Below are 23,483 nucleotides of genomic sequence, written 5' to 3'. Positions count from 1 at the left end.
ACATCCTCTGGCAGCGCATTCCAGGCACCCATCACTCTCTGCGCGATAGACTTATCCCGCACATCTACCTCAAACTTTCCTCCTCTCACCTTGAACCTGTGTCCCTTGTAATTGACACTTCCACCCTGAAAAAAGCCTCTGGCTACCCACCCTGTCTATGCCTCTCATAATTTTGTCGACCTCCATCAGGTCTCCCCTCCGCCTCAGTCTTTCCAGTGAAACCAATCCTAGTTTATTCAACCTCTCCTCATAGCCAACACCTTTGAGACCAGGCAATATCCTAGTGAACCTTCTTTGCACTCTCTCCAAAGCTTCTACATCCTTCTGATAATGTGGTGACCAGAACTGCACGTAATCCTCCAAATGCGGCCTAACCAAGGTTTCATATAGCTGCAACATGATTTCCCAACTCCTGTACTCTATGCAGTCAAATGTACAGCGACTGACTACCGACACTGCTGCCCCAGTGTCGAGTTCCATGCAGATTGGGTGTCCATTAGTCCTCAGGAAGTTCTGGATGGGAGTTTCTCTTGGCGCAGCCGTGCAGTGTAACTGCTGGTAGATGCTGTCCGCATCTTCCACATAGTAATCCCTGTCATGTGGGGGGTGATCGCACCTGGAGGGTCAGCGGGCGGGTAGATCCTCGTGGGGCCTCCTGTCTCTTTGGTTTCTGTGGCCTGTTGCAGCCCTCGCTGGCTGGTGGTCATATTCCTGTTCCACCTGGTCGGGGGGAGAATGTCTGGCAGAGTCCCTGGCCGGGTCCCTGGCGATGCGAAGAAGCAGTGCTAACCACTGTGCCACCGTGCCACATATTGTGTGTTTCATTCCCATTTTTGGAGCATATTATTCAGGGCTATTATCTTTTCCCATGTGTTGACTGGATTTAATCAGGTCATCTCAGTAACTGATAACAGCTTCAGAAACACCTTTTACAAAAGCCAGTCCAAGGGATGAATAGAAGAGTAAGGCCAGAATTTTATGTTACTCGGGTGGGCGTCAGCCCCACTGGGAAGCACATAAAAGTGCACAGGAAGATGTTGAGCACGTGTTCTAACATCCATCACATCCTCACGTGATATTTTTATCGGCAGGCGTGAGTTGGAAATGCGTCTGCAGGTAATCAAGAAGCCAATTTAAATTCAACAAAAACAGCAATGGCTGGGATTTTACATTGCCCACTTGGCTTTTGGGTTGGTGGGCAGGCCGATTAGCAAGGCGGCCTTTACGTTTTAGCTGCAACCTCGATCGAGGGCGGGAGGAAAGTCAGGGCTCGAATAAAATTAACAAATGTGTCTGGGGACTGAGGTCTGTGTATAATTGTGCTGCCCAGACAGTCATGGCACAGCCTTTCCACTGATATTTATGTTTCACAAATCAGCGGCTTTTTCAGGCAGCTTCACAGTGGCTGTCCCTCCCAAGGGAGCACACTGAAAACACCAGCCCGCACACACCCTTTTCTCAGTGCCCGCACTCCCCGGCAACGCTCAGCCTCTCACAGAAGCTGTTTCACGTTGGATCCCTGTTAGCCAGCCAGAGTAATATTGTGTTAACAATGCAATCTCAAGTGGGAGCGGGTTTCACATTCGCTCCCTCCCCCAACCTTGGCATATGAAACTGTACCAAATTGCATGGTGTCCCTGCTTCATGCAAGCATTTTTATTTGCCTGCATGCACAGTTTTCGGGAAGATAATGAGCCTTGTGACTTTTCACTATCACCAACATAAACAGCTCTGCGCAGAACTCAACTCTTTGCTTACCTGATACTGGTTTCCGTACTTCGAGTGTGATAGAGGGTGGGAGGTCGTACATAAAGTTGCAGGTCTCTTGGTAAGACATGCTGAAGACTGGCGATCTATTAATCAAGAGAATTTCATCTCCAGGACCAAGCTTCCCCTTAGATTCCTAGAAGAAGTAACGCCACAATGTGTGTAACTGGAGTGTCTTGTTACAAATGGGCAAAGTGTAAAGTCGATGTATTCAATAGTGAGACAGACTCTAAAACGCAAACATCACAAAGTCCAAAGTACATCATTGGTGGCTCGGTTCAGATAAATGAATGATCTGACTGAGATTTTGAGCTCTATGTGGCTCTGACTTTACTGGCCACAAGTGAAACTTTTCTTCGGCAACAGCAAATACAAAACTTAAATATGGAAATGTAAGTTCTCCTTGTGGGTCCGTGGAGAAATATTATTTGACGGTCGCGCTGCTGAAGCACATGCCCCAGGTTCAACTCCGTGATGAGTCACCTGATTTCAGCCAATGAGAGGGGAAGTAAAGGTGGTGTATATATCTCGGGCTAATTGTTGAAGGTGGGCGGTTGGCAGGCGTTGGGTGGCAGAGAGTGGGTGAGGGGGGTGGTGGTGGGAAACAGTGGCTTCCCCTAATTCTGTTCCAGTTAACCTCACCAGCAAATGCTGCATATTGGATGGGTTCAACGACTGGTGTATGGGGGTACACATATCTCGTTGCACATTCCCCTCTCCTAATTTATGGCCATTCAGATAATAGTCTGCCGTCCTATTTTTGCTACCAAAGTGGATAACCTCATATTTATCCAAATTATACTGCATCTGCCATGCATTTTCTCACTCACTCAGCCTGCCCAAATCACACTGAAGCATCTCTGCATCCTCCTCAGAGCCCACCCTACCACCTAACTTTGTCTCATCTGCAAATGTGGAGATATTACATTTAGTCCCCTTGTTTAAATGATTAATATATATCGTGCATAGCTGGGGTCCCAGCCCCGATCCCTGCGGTAACCTATTGACAGGATGCAGCAATGGATGCTACCCTCGGAACAAGGCGAGTGATGTCAGGGGTCTCTGAAGCCATCATGCATTTGGCCGGGGGGTGCTTTCTCCTGTAAGAGTAGCCATTTCTTCTGGGGGTTCCTCCAAATGATCTCCTCACCTTGTGGAGGGTCCACTTGCTGCTATTAAAATGCCAGCGACAGTGAGAAGAGGGGCTGGATTCTCCCCTACCTGGCAGGGCGGGAGGTCCAAGCGGGATGGAGTGGCGTGAACCACTCCGGCGGCGGGCCACCCCAAAGGTGCGGATTTCTCCTAGATTTAGATTTCGTCTTTAGATTTCTCCGTACCTTTAGGGGCTAAGTCCTTTCCTTGAGGGGCTAGGCCCGCACTGGAGTGGTTCCCGTCCTGCCGGCTGGCGTGGAAGGCCTTTGGCGCCATGCCAGCTGGGGCCGAAGGGGCTTCGGCGGCTGGCGGAAGTCCACGCATGCGCAGGAGCATCAGAGGCTTCTGATGTCATCCCCATGCATGCGCAGGGGAGGGGGTCACTTCCACATTGGCCATCGCGTGGCCCACCTGCGGATCGGTGGGCCCTGATTGCGGGCCAGGCCACCGTGGGGGCACCCCCCGGGGCCAGATCACCCCGCGCCTCCCCCATGACCCCGGAGCCCGCCCACGTCACCAGTCCCGCCGGTAAGGGAGGTGGTTTGATTCACTCCGGCGGGACCGGCATTACAGCAGCGGGACTTCGGCCCATCGTGGGCCGGAGAATCGCCGGGTGGTGGGGGCGCCGACCGGCGCGGCGTGATTCCCGCCCCCACCGAATCTCTGGTGCCGGAGGCTTGGGGAGACGGCAGGGGCGGGATTCACACCGGCCCACGGCAATTCTCCGACCCAGCCGGGGGAGGGGGGTTCAGAGAATCCAGCCCCAGGCCCTTAATGTACCACTTAGGTTGTCCAATTTGGCTGTGGGGCAGGAGGGCCCATCACCGCCTTTCCCACTGCTGGCAGAATGCCATGGTGGAGGGAAGGTGATGGGAACTCCTCCCCTACCTTCCCTCACCATTTTTATGGGACCCTACCTCCTAGCCCATTTCTAGAGTGCTGGTTAAATTCAGCCCTTGTTGTGAATGTGACAGAGTTTCCCTACTCTTAAAATCAGTCTGTGGAAAGAACAGAGGGTGAAGTATAACCACAACATAAAACAATGAACATCTAACCAGCAAACACCACCTGCTATATCAATACAGTCCTTTAATCATGTTCATGTTTGGTCTCAATGTGAACTAAGGAGACAGAGCTATATTTGGGCCATCTTATTGAACTTAAATTTGCATATTCACAAATGCGGAAGGTTTGAGTATTATTTCCAGCTCATCTACTTAAACATGATAACTATGAATCAAACCATTGAACTTTAAAACTTACTCTCTCAGCAGCTCCACCTGATTGTAAACCTGTTATCAGAACTCTCAAGGGAGAAGCCTTGATTTCCAAATCCAATCCGAATGATTCTGATTCCTTACGTGAGAGATGTACAGTTTCTGTACAGAACAGTCCTGAGGTGTCTGTGGTTTCAGCCTTTTTGCTATGAGGCAATGGCCGTGCAATTGGCTTGGTGGAGTGTAAATGTTGCTCATCATTCTTCTGCTTCAAGAGGTTTGGTGGGCACTCGATGCTCATCATGCTTTTTACTCTAGTGACAGCTTTGTGTTCAAGTTTGGGTGATCGCTTGGACTCCACCTGAACCTCCTTGACACCAAGGTTGCTATGATTAGTTTCAGTAGAGCTGGTAGATTCAAAGAATTTAAGTGGCATGAAGGGCGAGTCAACCATTTGCTCCATTGAGCTGTCCTCAGACTCTAGTGAGCTGCTATACAGAGGTGTGGCTCCATCACTGCTGATATTTCTTAGCAACTCACCATCTTGGCTTTCATCATCCACTTCGGCAGAGGACGTGGCTATAATAATCCTTGAATCTTCCTCAGGTACCTTCTGTGCAGTGTTCCTTTGAGGCCGTTTGAGTCGAACGATATCCTGTGGCTTCACAAAGTCCTCATCGTCACTGATGTCATCATAGCAAATGACCCTTCTCTGGCGTAGCAGAGGGCTGCGGATTGACTTGGGACTCTCACCAAGACTGGACTGTCGAACAACCTCCACGTGTTTGTTGATAGGTACAACAGGTTTTCCGTTGCTAAGGGAGACTGAGGATACCTCTGGCTTAGGCACGCCAATGTCTTTAGTAACTAAAAACACACAAGTAATTTATTTTTCTTACATTCTTTTTGAAACACCCATCAAGTAGACAAATGAAGAAAAAAATTATTGCAAGCACCCTCTGCCAGTCAGAGGAAGGGTGTGATTTATCTCCGACTACCAGCTTCTTTGTATATCCCCAGGGGTGTAAAGGCAGAAGGTTGATTTATTATTATTGACAGGCTGAGCTTTTGAGGTGCTCTCAAGTGAACGGCTGTAAATCTCAGGCCAACATTATGGAGCCAAGGTGGCACTGCCAGCTGGCATGGGCACTGCCATGGTGCCAGGTTGACACAGCCAAGGTGTCAAGCTGGTAGTTTTACACACGTACAATTGGGCTGGGGTTGCCCGGCATGGCTGTCGAAAGGGGTGTGTGTGTGGGGGAGGGGGATCTTTCCATATAGCATTTGGGCTGGGGGGGGGGGGGGGGGGGGGGGGTCGGGGATTGTTTCGGGGACCTAGGAGATTGGGACGCCATTTTAAAATGGCGCTCCGATCCCTCACTACAATGGGAAGTTCCGGCGAGCGGAGCTCCCCACTGTACGAAATGGGGCTTTTTGCGGCCTCAACATTCCCCGTTCAGACTCCTTATTCAATGAGAGTTGGGGTAAACACGCTCGCTAGGAGTCTTTGTTCCCTTTTGGGAGAATCTCACCCTCTGAGTTTTGTGATGAAGTAACATAAAAGGGTTGATGGGGTGACATGGTTGGTGTGGATGTGGGTCCAAAAGACATTTGATAACATTTAAAAGGAAAATTAAAAACTATGGAATAAAAGGGTCAGTAGCAACATGGATACAAAGTTTCCTGAGTGACAAGGAGCAGAGGAATGATGAACAGTTGTTTTTCAGGTTGGGGGAAGGTATGCAGTGAGATTCCCCCATGGCTTGGTCCTCGGAGCACTGTTTTTCCTGATCTACATTGATGACCTAGATTTGGGTGTACAGGGCACACACAACTTTAAAATTTGCAGGTGACATACACCTTGGAAATATGTGAACTGTGAAGACGGAAAAGACAGGGAGTTGGACTAGCTGTGTTGCTGTTGCAGAGAGCTGGCACAGACATGGTGGACCAAATGGCCTCCTTCTGTGCGGCAACCATTCTATGATTACATTAGAAGATGCAGTAATGGCACCTGAGTATGTTAGATGTTCATTCACTAATATCTCACATGGTAATTGCCAGGCTAATATTTTTCGCTCTCATGAGATATACAGTAGATCTAGAATGCCACTTTGAAAATTAATCCTCATTATCTGATTCTATCATAGCATCATCAAGAAGTTAGGTAAGTTAGTATGTCAAACCTGTATTCAGAGGGGGAACAACACCATCATCCAAGGAGTTACTTGTGCTCTTCTGCCGCAGGTGTTCTTCCTCACTGGAAGCTGTTACTATCGTGTCTGAGAGTGACGAATGGCTAGGAATATTGTGGGAAAAGTACTGGGAGAGCTCCGTTTCTGAACTCAGTGACCCTTGCTGAAAGAGAATAGAATTTGATAGAATTTTACAGGATTGAAACATGCCATTCAGTCTAACTGATCTCCGTTAGTGCTTATTCCCCAGCTTAGTCTCAAGCCACTTTGCTTCATCTCATCATATCATGAGGTATCAGCTTAATTCTGACATTGTCCATTAAATTCAATGAGTCCAGATCATGACTTAGGAAGAGTAGTAAAAAATTAGAGTCAATGGTAGTACTTCATTACTGGGAAAAGCTACTGGACAGAGAGGATATGGAGAAACTGTTCCCATTGGTGGAAAAGTGCATTTGGTGTTTTTTTTCTAAATATTTTTATGGAACTTTTTTTGAGATCTTAAGGGAGTTTGTTGCTACCAAAAAATGTATCTGCCTGTGTCTAAAGGAAACATGAATAAATCATTGCAAAAACTACAGGACCAGAAATGTGGTTCATCTTCCTGTGTTACTTCCTGCCCCCCACCCCCCATGCCACCTATTTCACTTCATGAATCTCTTTAAGGTCTCCTCATGTCATTAATCAATTTGAGCACAGCAAACGTGCCGGAGGTAAATAATGCCTTTTCGTGCCTGCGGCTGGGCATTTGCCTGGAGTACTTTGTTCTCTTTCTTTATAGGGATTGCTTTCATTTATTGTTTGGTACCACCCCATGATTAATCCACGGCTGGGATCTGGAACTCTCAGCCCCTGATCTTCATGGGGAGGGTTCAGTGTAGCACAAAACAAACACTGCAAAGCCAAGGAAGTTGTCAGCAGGACCTCATTAGAGTTAGTTGCTTTCATTTCCCATACAAATTTTGATGTGTATGTTTCATTTAAAGAAAATAGCCCAAAAAACTGTCTTCGTTAAATCTGCAATGACCACATGGGTGGTGGGTTGAGGATGTGTTTGTGATTAAAAATGTTAACCCCCTCAATACACTCCCGTCTATCAGTAATGATAGGCAGCGAAGGAATTGATGATACTGAGCCTATTGTGGTCGATAATGCGGTCTGTTACACCCAAAACCCTGTAACACTTCAGGCAATGGAGCTCTATTAGCAGGCAGAGGCCTGAGGCTCACTTAGCACTTGCTGAATTGAGCACAGGAAAATTAAGGCACAAGTGACTATGGGGTGATGCACAATCAATGGACACGAAACGTAGATGAGATCCAAACGATAGGCTTTAATGCACAAGATGTGTGCCCGGCAGCAGACATACAGAGAAAGGCCGACTGCCGGGACGCATGGGGCCTGAGAGGCACGTAACGTCCTCAGCCAATCGGCTGAGAGGCACATGACTTACCCGGGCCAATGGGCAGTGAGTCCTCTGCACCAATAGCAGCTCACTTCCAAGGTACCATAATACCCCTAGTCATACTACCACATGGGGTGCGTGTAACATTAATGACTTGTATTCAGAAAATAATGCAAATTGAGAAGACAGCTCAGGAAACACAAATTGAGTTGGACATAAATAGTTAAGTGGGGAGAACTGATGGCAGATGAAATGATACAAGGAAAGGAAAATGGGCAACTGTGTATACTTCATGAATTCAGCTCTCCACATGGCTATCTATTGCAGAGCTGCAATGCAGACAGAATAAATGCCTGGGTCTCTCCAGTGTGATGAATATAGGAATTGCAGGTGTGTATTTGATGCAGTAAGGATTATAAGCCTGGGTTAGTGTGTGTATGACTGCTGCTGTCATGTTTTTTTAAATGTTTGTTTGAAAGGCAGCTAGGTTTTTTGGGAGCCAGAGGTGCAATTGAAGCATCATAAAGGTTTGGGCTATTGGACATTTATTTTATATCAGGAGAGTTACCTAATGAGTAGAAAATTAAAGACATTGTGTTCAGCTTAGTGAGATGATGTAGTTAATGGGAGGAGCCAGGGGTTTAGGCATTTAGGTGTTGAGGTTTTCAACGTTTTATATTTTGGCCGGAAGGTGAGCTGAGAAGGTTTCTGAATAAGACCGCCAGAGATTCTGCATTATTCTGACAGGGGCAGGATTCACCATTTCCTGACGACGATATCGCAATCGGCGATTGGGTAGAGAATCCCGTCGCCCAAATCGGGGGCGGCGCCTGTTGGACGCTGGCTTTCTATCCTCTGCCCCCCCAAAATAGCATCATCATGTTGCGCGTTGCAATCTGTTAGAACGGCGTTAGCACATCACCTGAAGGCCCTCCCCCGTGCTCCGTCCCCGATGGGCCGAATTCCCAACCACACGGTTGATGTGTGGTCTCAGCAGTCGGGAACCCAGCGTAGCGGCTGTGTCCAGCGCTGTCACAGTTGGCTGTGCGCCATGCTGCTGGCCGGGGGGCGTCCGCAAGGGCTTGGGGGACTGGTGGGGGGTGGCCGGGGGGGACAGTATTTGGCAGGTCAGGTCCGCGCACGGCTGGCGCCATGTTCTATGGCGCGACCGCTGCAACTCCTCACAGTGCACATGCGTGGCCATGGATCTAGCCATTCTCCAGCCATTTTTGGCATGGGAGCTGGGAGTTTTACACAGTGCGGCTGCTAGCCCCTCACCGATCCTCCAATCGGTGAGGGTTCGGAGCCAATGTTTGCGGCGTAAAACACCACAGTTCCCACGCCAGCATCGCCACTTAGCCTCCAAATCAGTGAATCCAGCCCAGGGTGTCAGGTCTCTTTCCGTCAAGCAGTCTCAAACAACCTGTCTTTCTCAAAGTGGAGTATCCTTGACATCTCTATGTAGCAAGTATCCTGAGTGTATTTAAAAGTGGATTTGGATTTGAAGTGTTTTGTTGTTTGAGTGGGAATAAAGCTAGCAGTTAAGGGTATTGTGTCACTGTATTGATTAGCATTGTCTGAGGGGTATTGTAAGCTATTTTCATGTGTGTTAAAGATATTTTAATGTTGTGTTAATAATAAAGTTTGTTTCAATTTACCATACCCCTATTTTGCGTGAAATCACTCCTGAAGGCGAGGTATCCTTTCCCCACAGTCTTACAAAATTAAAATAAAATATTGGGGTTTCTGTCCACTATCCTAGCCACTGTTGATGTCTGGTCAAGGATTATGATACCAGAACAGAAGAATACAAGTTAGAGCTGGCCATGATCAAACCTTGGTGCTCTATTCATTGAGTACTGTATCCAGTTAAAGTCCAAGACACATGGGAGACATTCAGGCACATGAGGTAGTTCAGAGGAAAGCCAAGAAGCTGATAACTAAGGCTGAACTTTCCAGGTCATTCGTGGACAGGCGGATGGACCTGTAAATTAGCTTACCATGCCTTTGGCACACGCCCACTGCTGGTTCGTCCACACTCAGGGGAGGTATTGGGTCAGCCACACCTCAGTGATCCAATTGAGGCCATTAAATGGGCAATTAATACCTAATAAGGACCACATGCCACCACCACTCTGATTTAATGGGCAGAGGTGAGGCCTCCACCCAAGATGTAGCCTGCCAATTTTAACCTCGCTGCTTCTCCCTCCTGACCTCCAGCAGTATTGGCAGTGGCCACCGATCTTGGTGTAGCGCAGAGCTGCTGTCCACTGATTGGCTGGCAGCTCTACATGGAGGGACTTTGTAATGAACTCCAATTGGCTTTATTGGTTGGCCAATTGGAGTATGAGCTCTCTCAATGATAGCTCATTGAGGGAGTCCATATAATCACCTATGTAGGCTTTGTGAGCCAGTCTTAAGTTGACTGGACTGCTAGCAGCACTGTTTGTAGCTGCTCCTGTAATATCGTTATTGTGAATAAATATTGGTGTGGTGACGGAACTCCTGCCTCCCGTGGATTACTACAGTGGCGACGAGGATGGGATAGCCCAGACGGAAAGGATAGAAGTTTAGAGGAATGCCAGCTGGCAGGAATTCCTCGGACCTTGGGGGGGGAGGGATGTAATGATCTCCAATTGGCTTTATTGGTTGGCCAATTGGAGTATGAGCTCCCTCAATGATAGCTCATTGAGGGGGCCCATATAATCAGCTGTGTAGGCTTTGTGAGCCAGTCTTAAGTTGACTGGACTGCTAGCAGCACTGTTTGTAGCTGCTCCTGTAATATCGTTATTGTAATTAAATATTGGTGTGGTGACGGAACTCCTGCCTCCCGTGGATTACTACAGACTTCTTCCTGGTGTCGGGTCGAAATCCCACCTCATAATAATTGGGTGTGGGGGTGGGGCCATGTCTGGGGGAATTGGGGGGGGGGGGGGTGAAAGGATGAGGGGTGAAGGGAAGGTTCGGGTGAAGGGAGGGTTGGGGTGAAGGAGGGATGAAGAGTGGGTTGGGGGGAAAATGGAGGGTCATGGGGGCTGGTCATGCGGGGGTGGGAAGGTTTGGGAGGTGGGAATCGCACACAGAGTTTAGAAGTACTCCCCTGATTTCAGTAGAATATTCACAAAATAATGGATTTTACTTTCACTTCTGCAAATCCTTCCCTCTCACTTCTACCACTCTGCCTTCTGCAGCAGTGGCGTCTTAGGATGTCCGAGCATGAGCAGACAAGTGCGCATGCGTAGACAGGAATTGGTGGCCATCTTGGTTGGCCATATTGTGTTGACAGGAGACACAGTGATTCCATTTCATACATGATGGTGTCTCTGAAAAAGGCTGAGCCCTGTCATCCTGAAAATGCAGGCCACGTAAACAGGGTAAACGCCATAGAACTAAGGCCACGTAAACTGGGTAAACGCCATAGAACTAAGGCCACGTAAACTGGGTAAACGCCATAGAACTAAGGCCACGTAAACTGGGTAAACACCATAGAACTAAGGCCACGTAAACTGGGTAAACGCCATAGAACTAAATCAGCAGCACTTGAAAAAAGGATTGACTAAAATATTACTAACCACAGATTTGATTTTGTGCCCATTTTTATACTAAAATAATAGTTGTAAAAGTCCAATCACGTTTGTCATGTTATGATACACGAGTCACTATGAGAGGTAATTGTATGTTATCTGGAATAGCTATCAAACAGGAATGTTCAAAATGAAACTTTTTACAACCTATATAGTTGGAGGCCTTACCATCATAATTTTAGAAGTAAGTAATCAGTAATTTAATGAGACTTTGATTCTGTAACAAATCTAGGTTGGAGATCTGAAGACTGCATCATAATACTCCTCTTTTGTGTGATCAAGAATTGTTTTCGAGATTTATTTTCCCTCTACAAACAGCATATGAATTTGTTTTCTCTTTTTCCAGCCACTTCCTCTCCTGAAGTCCCCGACCCACATTAGGGTGTAGTTCTATTGGGCCCTGGCATCTTGGCAAAAGGCCGTTTTTTGTGCGGGCCTGGATACGGAATAGCATGGTTGACTTGGGTGCTTTTTCAGCAGGAGTTAAGTGATAGCAGCAAGGATGAAAGATCAGCTGAGCCTTTTCACCTCCCATCTTATCAGTACTCAAGGCCAAGTGTAACGCAATTACTTGAGCTCAGCTGAGGTGAACGCACACAACACAGGTTGGTGATCAATCTGTGAAAGACCTTTGTGGTCTTTCTGGCTCAGATTCAAATGGGAGGCTGTACTTATGCATAGACACATTGTGGAGTTCTATTAATTTGTTCCATTGGAACAAAGACATGATCCAGTATTTAAAATGTCAGGCAATGAAATGGAAGGAACGTACATAACATATGCATCAAACTGACAACTGGAGAGCTCAAGCGGAATAACTAGGTTTCATGCGAAACCTAGGGCAGAATTTGCAGGATGTGCACGCGCCATCCTGAGAGTTGGCACGTAACACACTCCCCCTGTCTTTCAAAGGCCCACTGCCTTCTTGAGCTCTGATTGGCACTGGGTGGCACTTTTGTCCATCCTTAGAAAGAAGTCCGACCTTGGAGAGCTGTCGGCCAATCAGATTGAGCTCTCAGCAGGGTAGCATGGTGGTTAGCATAAATGCTTCACAGCTCCAGGGTCCCAGGTTCGATTCCCGGCTGGGTCACTGTCTGTGTGGAGTCTGCACGTCCTCTCCCTGTGTGCGTGGGTTTCCTCCGGGTGCTCCGGTTTCCTCCCACAGTCCAAAGATGTGCGGGTTAGGTGGATTGGCCATGCTAAATTGCCCGTAGTGTCCTAATAAATGTAAGGTTAAGGGGGGGGGGGGGGTTGTTGGGTTACGGGTATAGGGTGGATATGTGGGTTTGAGTAGGGTGATCATGGCTCGGCACAACATTGAGGGCCGAAGGGCCTGTTCTGTGCTGTACTGTTCTATGTTCTAATGCTGCAGTGGCCTGAATAAGTACTGCAGAACACTGCCTGGGACTAAGCCCCAGGACTTCTATTAAGGTAAATCCTGGGGCCTGGGCGTGGAAGGCTAGGCAATGCCTTTTGATGGGGGGGCGGGGTTGGATGTTGTGACGAGGACGATTGCAGAGTGGGGGGTTGGTCAGTTGGGGAAGTAGGGCCGGAGGTCCCAAGTCTGGAGGAGAGGCACCCTAAAACTGAAAGGGTTCTCACCTGAGATGTTTCTTTTTTAGTTTCCCACCCTGCTCTGACCCACGTCGCCAGCCTAAAAATTGACCCTTGGCAGGAAAAGGTCCTCAAGTGGCCATAAAGTGGGAAAAGCATGGGTTTCCAGCCCGAGATCCTGCCTGCCCAACTGTGAAATTTCTTCTGAGTCGGGGCGGGGAAGATCCCAGGAGAGATTCCCATCCATGCAATTTCATGCTTCCCCACACCTTGGAACCCGTCCCAGGTCCGGGGGGGGGGGGGGGGGGGGGGGGGGGGGGGGATGTAAAATTCTGTCCTTCGAGGTTCGGTTGAAAATTCCACATAAAAGGATGCATGAAAATCGGTGAATGACAAGCTGCACAAAGATGCCATGAATATTTGAATGATACAGTGAATATTTCTTTTTTCACCCATCAACTTACAAGTAACCTGAGCAAAACACGCAGCTGAATCCTATTTTAGTAGATTCGGAATTATACTCTGCATTATTTTTGATCGTAGTCTGGAAAGATCTACAACACTTTTATTTTCTCTTTGTTCCCTGATGTGAAGACAGGACTGTTTTGACACCCTCAGCTATTGAATTGTCTGCGAACTAGTTCACACTGACTAACTAGTGCTGCTGCCATATCGTGTTGATTCTGAATTGGACTCCTTAGTCACGATATCACTGTAAATATTCACAACTTCTTCACAGGCCAGTAATTGAAGAAGCTGTAAACATCTGCATCCGACTAGCACTATAAAATTACACATAATTGCAACTCAGCAAGAAACTTTAATTACATTTTTAGATTAATAATGAATACAGCCTTAAGATAAAAAGCTTTTGTAGAGACCCAGCCTAGCAAATACAAACATATGAATACATTGCAGTCATTATTACCCTGCCAAACTACAGAAAATGATTCGCTTACTCGACTTGTGGGTTCCAGAAAACGTTTCATAGTCCAACTGAGAGCAGATCCATCACCCTGCTTGGATTTCACACTTGGTGAAGGACTCTTTGATGATAGCCCTGTGGGGAAAGGACATTATAATGAACTCTACAGATGTGTCCGCTATACATATTCTGTGCAATAAGTTACTACCATTCCAATTTGATCTTCTTGCACTAATCACTGATTTTACATTGGCACGTTTCTATGAACCCTGCTTACCTTAAATGGAGCAGCACAAGAATTGAACCATGCGCACTAATATCATACCGATGCGAAAATGTGTCTCATTAGCACCGGATTTCATATTGATACAATATTACGGTCAGTTTTAGGCTCTACCCTCTGAAAATATATACGGCCTTGTCTTGGAGGTGATATAGTATCACTAAAATGATACCAGGGCTTAAAGGGTTAAATTATGAGAACAGGTCATATAAACTTGGCTTTTATTCTCTTAAATTTAAAAGATTGAGCAGTGATCTAATTGAGGTATTTAAAATGATAAAGGGATTCACTTAGGATAGTTACAGGGAACCAATCGCCCTGGTTCCTCCCCAAATTCTGGGCACAGATTTGACCACTATCTGTCCTTGATCTGAGCTGCAATTTCGGCCCATCCTGCTTATCAACTCTGTTGATAGATTCTTGTAGAGAGTCGAGACAGAAAGTTTTGGTCGAGAAGTACTGATAAAGTCTTATCTTTCTTGGGGAGAGGCATACACACCAATTTTGCAGTTTAACATTTCTCACACAGGCCTAGCTATCAAAATAACAAGGCAAATAAAATTGACTAAGCACGATGAAGGTTTCAAGTAATATCTCATAAAAAATGATCGAACATTTAAATTGATCAATAAAGCATACGACACAAAACAATGTGCTGTTATCTTTATCTAATGAACATGGGTTGTCGATCTCCACCTTAGCAATAAAGGCTGTAACTGATAAGATGCAATCAACATCAAAACCTACTGACATTTAGTCGTTTTACTTTACGTGTTGCTAGTGAACTATCTTGTGAACAACCTGCAAAACTGTCTTTAATTTGGAAAATGTCCCATTGTGCTTTCAGAGGTGGAGAAAATTGGTAAATGGAATTAAAAAATAGAAGAGTTATGACGCAAGAGTCAGGAACTGTGGCGAGACTCTTAACTGGTTTTTAAAAATTCATTCATGAGATGTGAGTGTCACTGGAAGGCAGGCATCCCAAATTGTCTTTACAAAGGAAGTTGTGACCTGCCTTCTTGACCTACTGCTGTATTTGGCTTTGACCCAATGACAGCGAAGGTACGATGATATAGTTCCAAGTCAAGATGGTATGTGGCTTGGAGGGGAACTTGCACGTGTAGGTGTTCCAATGTATCTGCTGCCCTCGTCCTTTTACAACACTAGCTTAAAGTCCAACAAGTTTGTTTCAAACACTAGCTTTCAGAGCTAGCTTCCTCAGGTGGAGGAAAGAGCAATGCTCTGAAAGCTAGTGTTTGAAACAAACCTGTTGGACTTTAACCTGGTGTTGTAAGACTTCTTACTGTGCTCACCCCAGTCCAACGCCGGCATCTCCACATCTCGTCCTTTTAGGTGGTAGAGGTTGCAGGTTCGGAATGCATGGTCGGAGGAGACTCAATGAGTTGATGCTGCGCATTTTGAATATAGTACACACTGCTGCCACTGTGCATTGGTGGTGGAGGGAGTGAATGCTTAAGATGGTGGATGGGGGTGCTAATCCAACAGGCTGCTTTGTCTTGGATGATGTTGAACTGTGGGTGTTGTCCGAACTACATGCAATCGGGCAAACTGAAAGTATTCTATCACATTCCTGATTTGTACCTTATAAATGGTGGGCAGGGTTTAGGGAGCCAGAAGATGAGTTACTCAATACGGAATTTCCAGCCTCTGACCTGATCTTGTAGACACAGTATTTATATGGCTGGACCAGTTCAGTTTCTGAGCAATTGCCTAGCTCTGTCAATTGCATGCTTCTTCCATTGTTTGGCATGCATGTAATTCTAGGTTGTAGCTTACCAGTTTGGCACCTCACTTTTAAGTATGCCTATTGCTGCTCCTGGTATGCTCTTCTGCAACTTGCATTGATCCCCCGGCTTAATGGTAATGGGAGAGCTGGGGTATGACCGATACACAAAGCAGGACAAATCCAACCCAGCCAATTACTACCCTAGCAATCTACTCTTGTTAGCTGCTGCATCAATGACCTTCCTTCCACCTTAAGATCAGAAGTGGAAATGTTCGCTGATGATTGCATAATATTCAGCAGCATTTGTGACTCCTCAGACATTGAAGTAGCCCATGGACAAATGCAGCAAGACCTGGATAATATCCAGGCTTGGGCTGACAAATGGCAAGTTACAGTCGTGCCACATAAATGGAAGGCAATGACCATCCCCAACAAGGGCAATTAACCATCACCCCTTGACATTCAATGCATGACCATCGCTGAATCCGCCACTATTGTGATGATTGGAAGATGTTAAGAAATTGGATTATAAATGTAGTGGGCAATTTAAGAATGTGTTTGTTTTAAAAAGAATTCTGTTTGCAGAGCTTGGGTAGTTTTAGCAGCCAGAAAATGAAATTAACTAAGGAATGTGTTTTTCAGTCTGGCCTAATGCATGGTGGTTTGCCTGGGGAAGACCCTGGGGAGTTGATGTGCTTTGCAGCCTGGGGCCTTCAGCTTGGGGAGATGCGATCATTGCTGGGTAGAACCAAAATAGGCAGAGAAACAGTTTGAAAGCATTAGAGAGGCAGTTGGTGGAGAAACTTTGGAAAGGGAAGTTGCCTTCCAATCTGCTTGATGCTGAGTCCACAATTCTCCCACAGTAAATAGATTGAGATCTGTATGTTTCTTTTCTTGTTTAATGGGAAATTATATAGCTGTGTTAAGGGGTAAGCTGTTCTTTTTTGAGTGTGATATTAAAAGTGTAATATTGTATTTATCATAAAGTTTTGTTTCAAAAATAACCAAGCCCTATTTCTTTATGCAATCACTCCTGGAGTGAATCTTTCTTTACGCACAATCTTACAAATAAACTAAAATATTGGGATTTGGTCCAGAATCCTAGCCACTGTTGGGGTCTGGTCTGCAATCATAATATTATAAACATCCTGGGGGGGTATCATTAACCAGAAAATGAACTGGACTAGCCATACAAATACTGTGGCTACAAGGTCAGGTCAGGAGCTGCCTGCAACGAGTAACTCACCTCCTGATTCTCCAAAGCCTGTCCACCATCTACAAGGTACAAGTCAGGAGTACCTTGCCTGGATGGGTGCAGCTTCAACAACACTCAAGAAGCTCAACATCATCTAGAGCAAAACAGGCCACTTGAATTGCGCACCGTCCACCACTTTCAACATTCACTCACCCCTCCACTTACACACAATGGCAGCAGTATATAGCACCTACAAGATGCATTGCAGCAACTTACCAAGATTCCTTCAAAGCAGCTTCCAAAGCCGCAATCTCTACCACCCAGGGCAACACATGCATGAGAAAACCATCACCTGCAAGCTCCCCTCCAAGCCACACCATCGTGACTTAGAATTAAATTTCCATTCCTTCACTGTCTCTGGGTCAAAATCCTTGAAATCCTTTCCTAGCAGTATTGTGCATGTACCTACACCACATGGACAACAGCGGTTCATGAATGTGGCTCACAATACCTCCTTATGGATAATTAATGATGGACAATAAATGCCAGCCTTGTGAGCGAAGCTCACATCCTGTGAGAGAATTTTTAAAAGTGCGCTATGAGCTTAGCCACTCATTAAACATTTATCCCATTTTTGTCTTCACTGAATTAATCAGGATGTGGAGATGCTGGCGTTCGACTGGGGTGAGCACAGTAAGAAGTCTTACAATGCCAGGTTAAAGTCCAACCGGTTTGTTTCAAACACTAGCTGAGGAAGGAGCAGTGCTCCGAAAGCTAGTGTTTGAAACATAAGTACATAAGAACTAGGAGCAGGAGTAGGCCATCTGGCCCCTCGAGCCTGCTCCGCCATTCAATGAGATCATGGCTGATCTTTTGTGGACTCAGCTGCACTTTCTGGCCCAAACACCATAACCCTTAATCCCTTTATTCTTCAAAAAACTATCTATCTTTAACTTAAAAACATTTAATGAAGGAGCCTCAACTGCTTCACTGGGCAAGGAATTCCATAGATTCACAACCCTTTGGGTGAAGAAGTTCCTCCTAAACTCAGTCCTAAATCTACTTCCCCTTATTTTGAGGCTATGTCCCCTAGTTCTGCTTTCACCCGCCAGTGGAAACAACCTGCCCGCATCTATCCTATCTATTCCCTTCATAATTTTTAATGTTTCTATAAGATCCCCCCCTCATCCTTCTAAATTCCAACGAGTACAGTCCCAGTCTACTCAACCTCTCCTCATAATCCAACCCCTTCAGCTCTGGGATTAACCTAGTGAATCTCCTCTGCACACCCTCCAGTTGGACTTTAACCTGGTGTTGTAAGACTTCTTACTGAATTAATCAGGGTTGCTTTACAATCAGCGCAAAGGAACCTGTATCCTCAAAAGAAGACAAATTCTGTTGCTTAACAGCACAGCATTATCTCAGATACCACTGGTGTGTTTGGACCATTTTACAATTGCAAAATTAGTGGGTTGAGCAGGTCAGAAAGATTTTGTCGTTTAAGAGGATTTTTTCTAAATTTGAGATTAATTGTTTGCCTCTTAACTCACTCATTAAACTACACATGTCTTAGCCGACAGGTCAGGAATCTAATACACTCCACTATGCTCTCAGAGATAGCAGCCCTGGTAAACATTGTGGAAAATCCAGCTGTAATTCATCTGAGTGACAGCCATTCAATGGCAACTACTTAGCACCAGAAGCAATTAAGGGAATCACTATTCTGATTAAAGAATGTTTTGTATTATTAACTTTCTCCCCTGATTTAAGGCTGCGATTTCTGCCAATTGTCATGAATGTGCAATTGTACTGCATCACTCTGTGACATCATTGCGAGTGATGGAGATCAGAATCTACTCATTCCCCCAACCTTAGGGTGAAACTCATCCTCTCCATTTAGTTTCTCGTTGTTTTAGGAACACAAAAGGACAATTTTATTCAGAGCAAAATACAATACCCATTTTCACCTAGTTAATATCATTTTGCCTTATCTTTTTCTGTGGCGGCCACCCATTTCAAACAAGCGGGCATGCACATGGAGGTTGGAGACTTCAAATTCACTTTAAAATGTAATCAAGTAGATTTTTATGTTCCTGCTTCTCATAGAATCATACAATTTACGGTGCAGAAGGAGAGCATTTGGCCCATCAAGTCTACACTAGCCCTTCGAAAGAGCACCCTACTTAAGCCCACGCCTCCCCCCTATCCTTGTATCCCCACCTAACCTTTTGGACACTAAGGGCAATTTAGCATGGCCAATCTACCTAACCTGCAAATCTTTGGATTGTGGGAGGAAACCGGAGCAACTGGAGGAAACCCACACAGACACGTGGAAAAATGGCGAACTCCACACAGTCACCCAAGGCCAGAATTGAACCCGTATCCCTGGAGTTGTGAGGCAGCAGTGCTAACCACTGTGCCACCCCAAAGCTACTGAAACACCTGCACACAGCCACAAAAATTAAAAATGGGTTTCTCACCTGATGCTCTGTACCTTAATGATTAAATATATCCAAGTTAGGAACACATGGGGCGAGAACGACTCCGATGGGATGGGCCGTACCGGTGCCGAGGAGTGGCGTGAACGACTCCGATGTAGGGCCGCCCTAACGGTGCTGAATCCTCCGCACCTGCAGGGGTTAGGCCGGCAGCGGCGGGGTTGGCGCCGCGCTAGCAGGTGCGGAAGGGCTTGGTGCCACGCCAACTGCCGCCGAAGGGCCACCGCCAGCCGTCAGCTGGCATCATCCCAGCGCATGCGCAGGGGGGTTCTTCTCCGCGCCGGCCATGGCGGAGGTTGACAGCAGCCGGCGCGGAGGGAAAGATTGCCCCCACGGCACAAGCCTGCCCGCGGATCGGTGGGCACCGATCGCGGGCCAGTCCACCATGGGAGCATCCCCGGGGCCATATCCACCCCCCCCCCCCCCCCCCCCCCCGGATCACTGCAGGCCGCCTGTAGAGCCAGGTTACGCCGGTACGGACCTGGTTTGATTTACGCCGGCGCAACTGGCGGGCGGCTGATCGGCCCACCGCGGGCCGGAGGATCGCCGCGGGGGCAATTGCCAGCAGCCACCGACCTGCACGGCACGATTCCCGCCCCCGGAGAATTTGGCAGCCGGTGTCGGGGCGGCGAGGCTGGATTCATGCCGCTCCAGCCGATTCTCCGACCCGGCGGGGCTCGGAGAATCCTACCCAAGAAATCTGCATCAATTTTTTAAGAAATCAATGAGCACACTAAATATGGATCATATTTTATCTAAACTAAAATCATGAGTAGCAATTTAAATTGGTGCATCTGTTTTCTATTGTCGACAAGATTAAACTTAGGGAGTGCGATTCTCCGAAATGGAGACAGAGGGCGCGATTCTCCGCAAATGCGGAGAGTCATAAAGGCTGCCGTGAAACTGGCCGTGTTTCACGGCAGCCTCCGCGCCCCCTCCCGGGACCCGATTCTCCCCCCCGGGCGGGGCTAGCAGCGCGGCCCCGTGACGCACGGCATCGTGGGCTTCGCGACCGTCGCTAAGCCCGCGCGCCAAGCGTCACGGCGGCTGACGCGCACGATGACGTCAGCCGCGCATGCGCGGATGATGTCATCACGCATATGCGTCAAACCCGCGCATGCGCGGGCCGTCATGCCCCTCAGCCACCCCGCGGGGGGAGAATAGCGGGAGGTCGGGAAAAATGTCAGGAAGGCCCTCCCGCTATTCTCCGACCCGTCGTGGGCAGCGGAGAATCGCGCCCAGAGTGTGAGCGCCATTGTGAGCGCCGTCGCAATTCACGACGGCGCGAAACGGGCATGGGGACTACCAATTGCGCCAGCACGCCGCTGGATCGGTTCATACCGCTCCAGCCTCCCTTCCTGGTGCCAGATGGGTGCCGCGCCAACCCGTGCATGTGCAGTAACGCAGCAAGACTTCCTCAGTGCGATGGCCTCGACGCAACATGCGTGGGGGTTCAGGGGCCAGTGCGTGCAACATAGTAGGCCCGGGAAGGAAGAGGCCGGCCCGCCGATTGGTGGGCCCCGCTCGCGGGCCAGACCCCATCGGAGCCCCCCCCCCCCAACTGGGGACGGAGACCCCCTCACCCCCAACAGGCCACCCCATGACCCTGCGCGCAGAGTTCCCACCGGCTGCGACCAGGTTTGGACGGCGCCAGCAGGACTCTGCCATTTCCGCGTGGCCGCTCAGCTCATCTCGGTGGACCCACCGAAGACAGCGGCCTGCAACTGGCGCCGTTTCAAATGCGCCGGCGCAAATGACGCCGATTCTCCGCTCCTCAGAGAATCTCATGCCGGCATCGGGGCAGCGTGGCGCGGTTGCGGCGTTTCTCCGGCCCGTGTGGGGCTCGGAGAATCCCGCCCTGGGTTTTCTGCACATGCATGGACAAGTACACATGAGCAGCTGGGTCTCCACAGACATCTTGGGTTGGCAGGAGACATGGGCCGGGATTGTCCGATCCCGCGGCCAAGTTCTGACGCAATGAGTCAATAGCGACGCGAGCGACTCCGCCGTCAAAGGGCCTCCAGGCCCAGGCATTCACCCCTTCCTAGGGGGCTAGTACAGTGCTGGAGTGGTGTCTGCTGCTTCGGCGCTCGAACGTCGGCGCGCCATGGCTGGTGCGGGTCCGCGCACGTGCGCCACGGCCACGCGGGTCCGTGCATGCGTGTGGGTTGCCATCACCGCGCTGGCCCCCCGGGAAATATGGCGAAGCCCTCCAGGGACCCGGTGCAGAGGAACATAGGCCCCCACCGTAGGCCACAATCGCGGGCCAGGCCACCATAGAGGCCCCCCCCAGGACGGCCCCCGCAGCCAGAGCTTCGAAGTCTCACTGGGTGGGACCATGCGTAACCCACGTCGGCGGAACTCGGTGGGTGCTCGGCCCATCGAGGTGCAGAGAATCGCCAGGCGGGCCGCTTTCAATGGCCCGCGACCGGCGAGACGGCGACCCCGTGGACGCAATTGCCGCTGATTCTCCGGTCGCCGGAGAATCGGTGGCCCGGCTTTGGAGCGGCGTGCCGCGATTCTCACCCCCCTTCCCCGCGATTCTCCAACCCGACGTGGGATCGGAGAATCCCGACCATGATATTTATTTAAATATGTCTTAATTGTCATGATATGCAGACATGCAGATAATGATATACAGGCAGGCACAGACAGGCAGCTAATGAACACAAAGAACAGGACATGACCAATGAGCAGGCAAGACACTCAGAGGTGGCATCTCACTATAAAAAGCACGGGGCACTCACACTCCGCCTCTTTCCACTGATGAACATCTACAGAGTGAGTCAGGGTGTATGTACAGTATCACACCTCCAGCACGTGGCTAAGAGTTAGTCTGGTTCAGTCAGACAGAGTAACCACACTCAGGTTAGCAGAGAGTCGAACTCATAGAGAACTGTGCTAACTGTGCTACTGGTTCAATAAAACAGATTGAACTAACTTCAAGGTCTGGAGTATATTTTAGTTAAAGCTGCATCCAGTTGCAGCCCGTGTTATCCCAGAGTACATAACACATCATTAATGACTCCATGAACTCCTTGCCTGTGGCATTTGCCCCTTTATGGGACTAGTGTTCCTATTTTGCAGCCACGAGGCAGCAAGTCTGCATTGTAGTTAAATGTAAATAAACATTGCTGTTGTTATTTACTGAACTGGTGATTTTTTTAAAAAGTCCCAAGATAGTGAGCATTAAGTCATGCTGAAGTTCAGTTCAAGTTGAGAAACAGAAGAGAAGTGTTGTAGATATGCCCTTATTTAGACAGATAGATCCTTTCAATGCCTCTGTGTAGGATTGGACACAATACATTGAACAATTGGGCTACTTTTTTCAGGCGAATGATATAGAGGAGGGGGGAGATGGGCAATCCTTCTGAGCGTGTGTGGGACCCAGGCTTATAATTTAATAGTCAATTAAATTTGAGCCACTGAGGTCACCTATCTGGGGTATCATATGGATGCACAAGGTGTACACTCCTGGAAGACATGATCAGAGCAATAAAGGCGGCAACAGCCCAGAAACACATCTGAGTTCAAGCCATTCCTACTGTGGGAAAATTTGTTGACATTATTGGCCCCTTTGCATAAGGTTCTAAAGAAGCACCAGCGTTGGGTTTGCAAGATGCCCCAGAGAAAAGCTTTTCACAGAGAAAAGCAATTGTTACATTCATTGAGTTTATTGGTACATTTCGACTCACCTAAGTAGTTGGTGTTAACCTGTGACGCCTCTCCATGTGGCATTGATGCAGTATTGTCCCATAAGGTGGACGATAGATCCGAAATACCTACAAGGTATGTCTCGAGAACTCTTTCAGAGGCTGAAAAATGCTAATCAGTTTGAAAAGAAGGCTTGTCAATAGTATTCAGGGTAAAGAAGTTCCACCAGTATGTATATGGGAGGCACTTTACCATTATTACAGACCACAAACCACTCATGGGCCTTTTTAAAGAAGATAAGGCTATT

General features: G+C 47.9%; 1 protein-coding gene across 6 annotated transcripts in view; it reads right to left on the bottom strand.

Annotated features, from left to right (window-relative positions):
* The window catches only part of pdzd2 (PDZ domain containing 2), a 599,663-nt gene that overhangs the window by 42,038 nt on the left and 534,142 nt on the right, over positions 1-23,483 (bottom strand). For all 6 annotated transcript variants that reach the window (XM_038790713.1, XM_038790714.1, XM_038790715.1 and 3 more), the window contains 4 exons: positions 13,834-13,934; positions 6,323-6,494; positions 4,183-5,003; positions 1,759-1,903 (listed from right to left, as the gene is read on the bottom strand). In XM_038790713.1, coding sequence (XP_038646641.1) covers positions 1,759-1,903; positions 4,183-5,003; positions 6,323-6,494; positions 13,834-13,934 — 1,239 coding nt within the window. The remainder of the gene's footprint in view (positions 1-1,758; positions 1,904-4,182; positions 5,004-6,322; positions 6,495-13,833; positions 13,935-23,483) is intronic.

The sequence above is a fragment of the Scyliorhinus canicula genome, chromosome 3, assembly GCF_902713615.1.
Source record: "Scyliorhinus canicula chromosome 3, sScyCan1.1, whole genome shotgun sequence".
Classification (NCBI taxonomy): Eukaryota; Metazoa; Chordata; class Chondrichthyes; order Carcharhiniformes; family Scyliorhinidae; genus Scyliorhinus; species Scyliorhinus canicula.
The sequence above is the reverse complement of the archived record's forward strand: the minus strand, read 5'-3'. Positions and strand labels throughout refer to the sequence as shown.